Here is a 10,632-nt window from a genome sequence, read left to right as displayed (position 1 = left end):
GATCAAGGCATGGTTTCTAAACAGCAACGACCCCTTTACGACACCTTACCCCAATCTGCCAAGCAATCGAATTGGAATGTAAACAAATTGCCATCCACTTTCTTCCGGGTGACCTCCCATGCCAGATTCCATGCAGATCACATGTGGTCGAACAATGCCCCCTCCTGGCTAAACCCTAGTTACTTTGTGTGTACTTTGGCAATAGCCACTAGCTTCTACATCGTCTGCCATATGTCGCCTCGAATTTGTCTTCCTTTCCAATCAACCGAGAGAGACCAGGCAAACTGCGGACGAGAGGCAGGACGAGATCAGCTGAGAAACCACTCTCGACCAGGTTACCACCGCCAGAGAAAAAATGAAACCCTCTAGGGGGGTGACGACTTTGTTCGATCATTTTGATTTTTCACTAGGTTTGTTTTACCTTTGTTTGGCTGTCCTTTGATTTGTTTCCTGTCGAGCGTGTGTTTTGTGTCGCTTTGCCATTCTCTTTACTCGCTGCAAGAGCTAGAGTTAAAAGAAGAAATACACCTTGTAAAACTAAAGTTGCACATGAGTGCAACTATCCAATTTCCTGGGCATTTTTCTACTAATAAATGAATCATAGAACATTGTGTTTACAGACTTATGATACAACATGGGCACATGGAACACATAATACAAAAAATTGCTTCTACCTCTCGGGGATTTTCGATCTACCTCTTTGACCCTTGACAAAGGCGGACATAGCCAGATGCTCCGAAGCGTATGTCATAAATGACGCCAGCACCACACCACCCGCTACAATCAACCCAAGTCTGCCAAAGGAAATGGAATTTTGTTAAGACAGTACAAACACATGACAAAAACATAAACATCACAGTTGCAAGCTTGCAATTGTCCATGTAAAAAGTCCTATGGCGAAGTGCCAATTAAGATATCTCATGCTCAGGAGCAACTTCCAGAAAACATTTTGAATTTAATCACAACTTAGTACAGTTTCGACGGGTTGGAAGCGGACTAAAAGAATTTCCAAGTTACAGTCAAATTATTTTGTCGTACCCTGAAATGAAGAAGCATAGACATAGACAAGAAGCCACCTACTATCTTACTTTGCAAAAATGGCAGTTATGCCAAGGACGGTTGGTGATAATGGTGCTATCGTAGAGATGGTAGCCATCCCCATCCAATAGAAAGCTGAAGTTGTGTCACAATCAGACGTATTCTGCTGATGGCCTGCAAACAGACCACAGCGTCCGTTAGCTCAGCTTGGACAAGAAACTATAAGTTGACACGAAATTTCTAGAAGCTAACGTACCTGTGCCAGTATGATTCTCCGATAAATCCAAACTGCCATACCCAGCTTGATTTGCACTAAAACTTCCCCATTTGTATACAAAACGAAGGTAGCTCCCAAACAACAAAAAGAATGTCACAAAGGTCCACTCGAACATCAGCAGCAAACCCGTCCATGGCATCACTTGCCGTGGAATAACAAGGAAGGCAAATGCAAGAGATATCAATGCACACATGAAACAGACTGCCACAGCGATTGCACCAAAATAAGAAGGCAACTTCAGATGTGCTCCAGTAGATACCTGCGAGAGTTAAGAAGTCATCAAGATATGGTCATGAATGTAACCTTGTTTACTAGAAAGATGGAATGAAATATGATACGTGCGAGCAGTCAGGACTAAATATAAATAGTGAAAGCGGTATAAAGATAGCTCCTCTGTCTGTGACCATGTGAACACTTGAATAGTTTGTTTAAGAAAACGAAACCTTACCATTCATATGAATCTACAGGTTTTCAATAGATGAAATTATTATCATAAACAAGAAGTTTGAATGGTATATTGATGCCACAGCTGTTTAGCATGCCACCATTTACTAACAGCGCGTAAAGGGCTACTACTTAAAAGTGGCTAGCGAAAATTGATAAAAAAATGTTTTCTTATAGGACAATAATGGCCATCTTATATTCTTTAACTTTACTCAATACCTATAGCAAGACACCATTGTGTACTTATTTAGTAGCAAGAATTACAATCCACCATTTACAGTTGAAAAGGAACCAACCTTTTGATTTGATATACCAAAGGAAGATGAAGCCACTCCAACTGTTGAATAAGACGGAAGTTCCTCTTCAGATTTGTATTTGTAGCGAGCTTGTCTAGCAAAAGCACACAGAGTTCTCATACTCAACAGCTCCTTATTAGTCTGTCAAAAAAAATAAAACAAGCATCAGCTTTTAAGTGCAAATATCTATGAAATTAAAGGAAATATTTTCAGCAAGAAAAGGACTTTAACCTGAAAGCATGATCCATAATAACCACATAACAGCATGCAAATGGGAAGAATGAAGAGAATTTTGACTACCAACTGGTCACGAGGGTTTTTCCCTCCACCAGTTCCAGGAAGAGATTCTTCAAGATTTTGCCTAACATCCTGCAACCATAAATAACACAAGTTCATTGGTATCATGCTGCTACTTAACGTTTCATTTTGAACCACACGAGAAGTAGCTTATTAGCCCGTCAAAAAGAAGTAGCTTATTACCTGCCATACAGCTACAGGTTTAACAAGCCAAGCTGTCCACCAGTCCCACGGCTTAAGAGGTCCAAGTGTGTAGTGAATAACCCTAAGTTCTTTCTCATCGACCATCCACTGAAGCAAATGTAAGAAGGTAAGTTTCACAAATAATCAACAGGCGGGCGTCAATGGTATGTGACAACAAATTCACATAAGGATTTTGTGTCCTAAATCTCGTGATAGTGTTAGTGCGATATTGAAAAGTTTGTGTCAAAATCTGAAATATTGGTGCTTTGAGCACTAATGCCAAATTTGTACATTAATCAAGCTCTACAGAAACATAAGACAAGGCCATCTCAAAAACAGGGATGGAAGAACCGCTGCTAGGAAGCCAGTTACTGCTAGTAGGCAGATCCACAGGAAAGGGCCGGAATTTGGAAAATCAACAGGTGAGATGCTTCCAATCATACTGTTATACGTAAAAACAGAAAACGAAAACTTGGTTCCATATGTTTTTCCCAAAATAATACTTCCTCTGTTCCTAAATATTTGTCTTTTTAGAGATTTCAAATGAACTACTACATACGGATGTATATAGACATATTTTAGAGTGTAGATTCACTCATTTTACTCCGTATGTAGTCACTTGTTGAAATCTCTAGAAAGACAAACATTTAGGAACGGAGGTAGTAGGTGTTATCCTTCGAACCAAGTCAGAAATTAGGTTCGATCAGTTTTAGGTTAAGTTGAATTTTCCGAAGAGACGTAAAATGAAGGCTGAAGAGGAAGAAACCCCTTGGCATATACTCCCTCCGTTCCTAAATATAAGTCTTTTTAGACATTTCAAATGGACTACAACATACGGATGTACGTAGACATATTTTAGAGTGTAGATTCACTCATTTTGCTCCGTATGTAGTCATTTGTTGAAATCTCTACAAAGACTTATATTTAGGAACGGAGGGAGTACATAGAGGAGGAAGTGGGGATTCGAACCCAGGTCAAGTTGAATTTGAAAGGGAGAACCGGTAGAAGATATAGTAAAAAGAGCTAGTTTTCAAGGAATCGAACAAAACTCAGCACCAGCTGTGTTAGTGTGCTACATCAAGAGAGCTTGATACAAACTCTCTTTTTTCAGTTTTAACGCAACATTCCATTCAAGGAGTGGAACATTATCTAATTCTAATGTTTAGTGAAAATAATAATTCCAATACCTCTAGTCAAGTACTCCCTCTGTAAACTACTCCCTCCGTCCCACAGTATAAGATGTTTTTGCAAGCTAATATAGCTTGCAAAAATGTCTTATATTATGGGACGGAGGGAGTAATATAAGATTTTTTAGATCACTACTTTAGTGATCTAAAAGATCCTATATTAGTTTACAGAGGGAGTATAATAGAAGGTTCAAATAAGATACGATAGAAGGCTTCAAACAAAACATGAAATGCTTAGCGAATAAAAACCTTTTCAATGTATTGTTAACATATACGAATATACTCCAGGATAAAAGATAATCTCAAATGTATTACTAGAATTCTAGGAGATTTTTTTTTCTTTGTTAACACGAGAAGAGAAAAAACTTGAATGATGGATTGAGTATGCAGGGTTCCTAATGTCATGCTTCCTAAAAAATGTAATAGTAAGGGGGCAGCCCGGTGCATGTAGCTCCCGCTTGCGCAGGGTCCGGGGAAGGGTAGTAACAACACTGTCGGTATCAGAGAATGCAAAACAAATATATGATCAATATGTGAGTGCATAGAGTATAACCTTATTCGCAAGCATGTAAAGACCGACATCAGCATTGTACAATGTGGAGAGGCGTTGCGTCTCAGGTTCAGGTGTTAAAGGTTTATTGGGATCATAAACACGGGAATTGGCAAACTCAGCATAATACGAATTGAGAAAACCTTGATCTCCTGCATGATCAAGTCAATATACTAATTCAGTGTTATAAGATATAAAACATGAAAAAAATGATAAGGGTAGAACAGAAAGGACAACAACAAACACATTTCACATATGTACATATGCAGCACCAACAGCTCCTCTAAATTAACTAAAAGCTCCAACCATCACGTGATCGAGGGAAAAGAGGTTCCCAGAGTATGCAGAAATCTCTAAGCAAGTAATACAAATATTGAGTAGCAAAAGCACTTTCTTCACATTGTTCATCTCAATTACTCAAACAAGGACTACTGCTTTCCTTGACATACCATGTTCCAAAGGACAGAAGGTGCAGGGTAATTTTCAGTTGGACAAATATAGAGCAATGAGTTACTCAAGCCTACTCCCTCCATTCCAAATTACTTGCCGCAGAAATGGATGTATCTAGAACTAAATTACATCTAGATACATCCATACATGCGACAAGTAATTCGGAACGGAGGGAGTAGTTCAAAAAGAAAAAGGGAAACAAAATAGCAAGAAAAACATGCACGATAAGTACGGTAATGCACTTACCTCCCGTGTAAGAAGGTAAGCTGTCAACTTTGTTCATCATATCCTTGAAAAGAGTTTCAGATGGCTCAACAACCATTACTCCAGAATTCATTCTCTCAGAATGTTTCAAGTTTGCACAGAACTTTCCACAGTTGAAAAGATCCTCGATACTTTTCACCACAACGGTGTCTGCGTCGAGATAAACAACTGGAAAACAGTAAACTATGAGAAACGTGTTGTGTCACAATAATAAAAAATAACAAACTAAAACTGAATCAGAATAGCATATATCTAATTAAACCAAAAAGATATGCAAAAAATAAGAAAATTCATGAAAGGGTAGAAAAAATGCTATCCAAGCATACCTTTTCTGTAGGTAGTCATGTTGAATATTTTCAATTTGGTATACACACCCCAAAACCTTGTTGGCCTCACTTGATTAGGATTCGCCAGCAACGTTATATGCTTCACTATAAAACCGTCGGCCTGTCATATATCAAAAATGAAGTGGGTACTAATCTGCAACAGAATTTGAAAAAAAATGATGTCACAAAAAATAAAGACAATGCTGGGTCTCTTTGGTCTGCTGAGTGAAGTTGCCTCCAAAAATCATGTCAAATTCCAAAGTAAAGAACTATAACAGGGTCCACATCGTATCTCACTTAGGACCCATTTCCAGTTAGTGGATGGCCCTGGAGGTTTTAGGCACATAAAGCTCTAATGATGCAGTATTTAAGGTATAACCTTTCGATATTTTTTTATTTTTTATGCATACTCTGAATCGCTAACCACTGACATAATATAACCTAAGAGCTAAGATATTGCGTGTGCGCCCATGCGTGTTATTAAACATATTTTTTGTGTTTTGCTGGTAGAAATCTAGTATCCTAGAGGAGCAAGAAACAAGCAGCAGTGTCCCTGTAAACAGCTTAAGGGAGTAATGAGCTACGTTATGCTTGAGTGAGATGATATGATCGTGCGGTCTGCTATCAGAGTTAAGGCTGCCAAGAGGAGGACTATTGAAGCTTTGGTGTGATAAGAGGTAAGCGATCAACTTTGTGTGTTAGAGCTAGGCCCATGAGGCCCATGTATATATGTATATATGTATAGCAAAGAAGACACAGGATTCCCTAAAAAAAAAGCAAAGAAGACACAGGAGGGATGTAGATTCTAGAATATTTCTCAAATTACCACAGGAGAGTATCAATAAAGTATCAAGTGTTGCACAATCCGAGTCTTAAACAAGAACAAGAACGACTAGTCACTTCCTAGAGCATTACCATACCCCTAGTTTCTCTGTCTATTCCCTGCCACCATTCACAGCACCTAATCACTCACCAAAGTGTACAGTACAACCCCTCCTCCAGTGTCTTATCCCTACAACCTCTCAAGCTCTCAGGGCAACTCCAACGCGGGTCACAGTCCAGACACTTTTAGCCATCCAAACCGGGTCACCAAATCGGTCTGGACTGGTCCGGAAGTCTGAAATCCTACAAACTGGCACCAAATTGAGGGGAGGTTTGCGGGAGTCCAGATGTCCGCCTGGCGCACTGTCAGTTGGACCACATATTCCTACAGCCCATGTGTCCTAGTCATCTCTTTCCCCTCTCGGTCAGCCTGGCCCACTGTCCGCGGACACGTCCGGACATGTCCGTGGATATTTGGTGACCCATATTAAGTGACTTCCCCTTGGAGATGCCCTAAGCTTCCTCATTATAACTTAAAAGGGCATTCCATAGACGCAAGTGAACTTAAGACCCTGATCACAGAGTGTAGAAACTGTGTGGGTGGGGAATATGATTTAAAGCAAATCAGACGGGGATCTGCTGAAGTATTCATTATGATAACACGTAGGTACTCCTTAATCTTACTGTAGTCAAAGATTGGATTACAAAGAAATAAAAATGCCCTCACAGCCACAATCTACCAAATGAAGTAATGAACCTAAAATCCCATAAAGTCTCTCAGAGCGGATGGATTTGTACCATCATGGTCTTCCCTCTAAATAGTGGTACTAATGACTGCTACACTCATCCTGGGATTGACACAAATAGAACCATATCTCCTTTTAACAGATTTCCTTAGACCTACTAAATGTGTCAAATATTTACTTGTGTTCCTGTAACACGGGTTTGCTTCATCAGCATACTCAGTACACCAATATTGCGCAGTCACAATTCACAGGGTTTGTTCCCAGCTCTAACACTCCATCTTCACACCACAGTACACATATCGGAGGAAAAGATAGATGCACTCGGCATCTAAGTGCCAAAGCATGCGCTTCAAAAATGCAAGTAAAATTGAGAATTGAGATGGGTTGTATTTCTATCCGTGAGCTTTCTGCACCAATGAGACATTACTGCACAGTGCACGCACAGTTGTTTGATTCTACATCATGATGAAGCACAACTGCACAAGTGAATTACTAAAGTACGAGAGAGAGACGAGCCTAAGTTCAAACTAGAAACATAAGCTGCGAGCTCCATCTTGGCCCGGTCCAACATTAAACTAACAAATAGGACCGATCAGCACGCAAGCTCATAGTACCAGTTTTGCTGACTTGTCGACTGAAGCACAGATGTGCGCGCATACCTCGAGGAGCTTCCGAGAGTAGTCAGAGACGCCGTCGGAGACGAGCACGACAAGGTCCCGGCGGGTGCCCATATCGCGGATGGACTTCCCGAGGACGCGCACGCCCAGGACGAACTCGTCCCCGTAGAGCAGCGTCACGTACGCCTCCTCCGCCCCCGCCGCGGTCGCCACCCCGCCTCCGCCGCCGACGGCCAGCAGGGCCACCGCGGCGAGGAGGGCGGCCCAGAGCCCCAGCTTGTGCGGCCTCCACCGCATCGCGAGCCGGGCCGGGCCGGGCCGGATCGGTTGCCGCGGGGAGGAGAGAGAGAGAGGGGCGGTGGAGGGGGGAAAGCGCGGCGAAGAGCCGAGGAAGCGGCGGAAGGAGCAACGACGGTTTCCCGCAGCGCCTCGTCTGTTGGCCCGTTTTCCTTTCCGTCAAAGAGAGTGTGGAGTTTGGCATTTTCGTTGGCCGTTCAAGTCCAGGACGAACGGCGATGGCTACAACTCTGCGAGCGCGTGCGCCTACAGGTGGATTTCGTTGGCTTGAGAGAAGGAACATGGAGCCGAGCTGGAAAGGTCGGACGGCTGCACGGCACATGTTTTGCTTCTCTGGACCAACACACAATAAGCTTCGGCCGGAGGCACGTATACACTTCCGAATGTTTTTTTTAATACAATCCAGACGCAAGTGCTTATATACACGCGCATACACTCATCCCTATAAACGCACGCACGCACACCCTCCCTCTATGAGCACCTACGAAAGACTGAACCGGCATATCATCTTGAAATTTACAAAGTCACCACAGACACCTCGTCGTCGACGGAAACGTCTCCTCACATAGAATGCGCATCGCCGGAAATCCTGAAATAAATCCAGGAATAGATGCAAGCATCAGAATTTGAATCCTGATGGGCTGCATACCACAGTCCCTCTAACCATCCAACCACATGTTGGTTCGTCACTTTCGAATGTACGTACGACAGAAGTGCTTCTATACGTGTTGAGTATACGTATTTAGCATGTGTATTCTTGTACTCCGGGTCTTCCTTCTTGTATTTAGCATGTGTATGTCGGCTTGGTCCTCCTCCTCCGGTCCTAGCAACCCGTTTGACTCCTCCTATGGGACCGAACCCGAAGAGCCCCTCACCGCGGACATCCGCAACATCCCCCTCTTCGGTCACGTTTCCATCGCCCTCTCCCACACCTCCGCCAATTACTATGTGTGGAAAACCTACTTCAATCTTCTATTCTGTGGGTACAATCTTCGGGATCATGTGGACGGCCTCTCCAACTTCTTCGCCGGCAACCACGACGCCAACTGGCTGGCCATCGACGCCACCCTCATCCGGTGGTTCTTCCTCACCGTCTCTCCGGACATCTTCCACACCGTCGTCCACGATGGGGACGATGCCTACACTATGTGGACCAAGATCAATGGCCTCTTCACTGACAACAAGCTTCAACGGATTGTTTTTTTTTGCAGCAGGAATTTTTTGGGTGCCACCAGAACGACTCCACCATCAACACCTACTGTCTCCGGCTCAAGACCCTCTCCGACGAGCTCAATGACGTCGGGTTCAAGGTGGGAGATGAGCTTCTCCTCTCGATGCTCACCGCCGGCCTCAACGAGGACTTCAGCAACGCCGCGTCCAACCTCACCCTCATGGCCAACCCCACCTACAAGCGGGCGGTGGCCTATCTTCGTCTTGAGGAGCGGCGGATGAAGCACCTCCGCACCTGTGCTGACCACACCGCCCTCGTCGCCGGCCTCTCCCACGGCGCCTCTACACCACCATCGGCGCCTCGCCCTCCAGTTGCCGCGCCGCACGCGCTCCCCCCCCCCCGGGCACCGCAGCCGCCCCAACTGGCGCGCAACGGCGGGAATCGTCGCGACGGTCAGCGTCAAGGCGGAGGGAAAGGTGGCGGTGGAGGTGGTGGCCAATCCTCACAGCCCTGCTACAGCGGGCAGCAACCCCCGCCGCCCTGGGCCGGCGGCTACAACCCTTGGACGGGGTCGTACATGCGTACAACATGCCGGTGCTGCGACCCCCCGCCCTGGGCATCCTCGGCCCCCGCCCGGCCTCCCACCAGGCCCTCCTGGCCGCGCCCCAACCGGGTGCACTTGGCGCCTACGGCGGACCCCCCCCCCCCCGCCCCGCCCGTCGTGTCTCCCTACGGCGCGTACGGCGCCCTGGCTATGGCACGGGCTACGCCCCCGCAGCCCTACCCCGGCACGTGGGACCCGGCGCTCTTAGCGGCGCTTCAGCAGCCGCCACCCTCCTTCGGTGGTGGTGGTGATTGGTCATGGACTCCGGCGCCACTGCCCATATGTCTGCTCACCCGGGTAACCTATCCTCCATCTATCCTACTTTCACTCCCTCCTGCATCATCATCGGCAAAGGTGTTGGTCTCCCTATATCTCATGTTGGTTCTGCTAGTTTTCCCTCTAACTCTCTGCTACCTCTTCAGCACTGCGTTGGATTTCTTTGAAGAGGAAAGGATGATGCAGCAAAGTAGCTTAAGTATTTCCCTCGGTTTTTGAGAACCAAGGTATCAATCCAGTAGGAGGCTATGCGCGAGTCCCTCGTACCCGCACAAAGCAAATAACTCCTCGCAACCAACGCGATAAGGGGTTGTCAATCCCTTCACGGTCACTTACGAGAGTGAGATCTGATAGATATGATAAGATAATATTTTTGGTATTTTTGTGATAAAGATGCAAAGTAAAATAAAAGCAAAGGAAATAACTAAGTATTGGAAGATTAATATGATGAAGATAGACCCGGGGGCCATAGGTTTCACTAGTGGCTTCTCTCAAGAGCATACGTATTTTACGGTGGGTGAACGAATTACTGTTGAGCAATTGACAGAATTGAGCATAGTTATGAGAATATCTAGGTATGATCATGTATATAGGCATCACGTCGGAGACAAGTAGACCGACTCCTGCCTGCATCTACTACTATTACTCCACTCATCGACCGCTATCCAACATGCATCTAGAGTATCAAGTTCATGAAAACAGAGTAACGCCTTAAGCAAGATGGCATGATGTAGAGGGATAAACTCATGCAATATGATGAAAACCCCATCTTGTTTTCCTCGATGGC

At 44.7% G+C, this 10,632-nt stretch overlaps 1 protein-coding gene across 1 annotated transcript; it reads right to left on the bottom strand.

The window, feature by feature from the left end:
* Positions 1-510: 510 nt before the first annotated feature.
* LOC125513813 (inositol phosphorylceramide glucuronosyltransferase 1) lies at positions 511-8,014 on the bottom strand. The gene is made up of 10 exons (XM_048679022.2): positions 7,540-8,014; positions 5,313-5,433; positions 4,969-5,154; positions 4,276-4,424; positions 2,536-2,643; positions 2,287-2,424; positions 2,056-2,196; positions 1,295-1,574; positions 1,089-1,212; positions 511-794 (listed from the first exon to the last, which is right to left on the bottom strand). The coding sequence occupies exons 1-10, from the start codon at positions 7,792-7,794 to the stop codon at positions 671-673; spliced, it is 1,626 nt and encodes a 541-aa protein (XP_048534979.1). The 5' UTR covers positions 7,795-8,014; the 3' UTR covers positions 511-670.
* Between the last annotated feature and the right edge of the window lie 2,618 nt (positions 8,015-10,632).

This window comes from Triticum urartu, chromosome 6A, assembly GCF_056163025.1.
Source record: "Triticum urartu cultivar PI428250 chromosome 6A, HENAU_Tu73, whole genome shotgun sequence".
Lineage (NCBI taxonomy): Eukaryota > Viridiplantae > Streptophyta > Magnoliopsida > Poales > Poaceae > Triticum > Triticum urartu.
This window is presented reverse-complemented; position numbering and strand designations above follow the sequence as displayed.

What these genes read in the sequence shown, in the direction of transcription:
- LOC125513813 (XM_048679022.2), bottom strand. Translation starts at nt 7,794, where the DNA reads ATGCGGTGGAGGCCGCACAAGCTGGGGCTCTGGGCCGCCCTCCTCGCC. An exon ending in AACCTGTAGCTGTATGGCAG is followed by an intron (nt 2,425 to 2,535) that starts GTAATAAGCTAC and finishes TTATGGTTGCAG; the next exon opens with GATGTTAGGCAAAATCTTGA. An exon ending in ATTATGGATCATGCTTTCAG is followed by an intron (nt 2,197 to 2,286) that starts GTTAAAGTCCTT and finishes TTTTTTTGACAG; the next exon opens with ACTAATAAGGAGCTGTTGAG.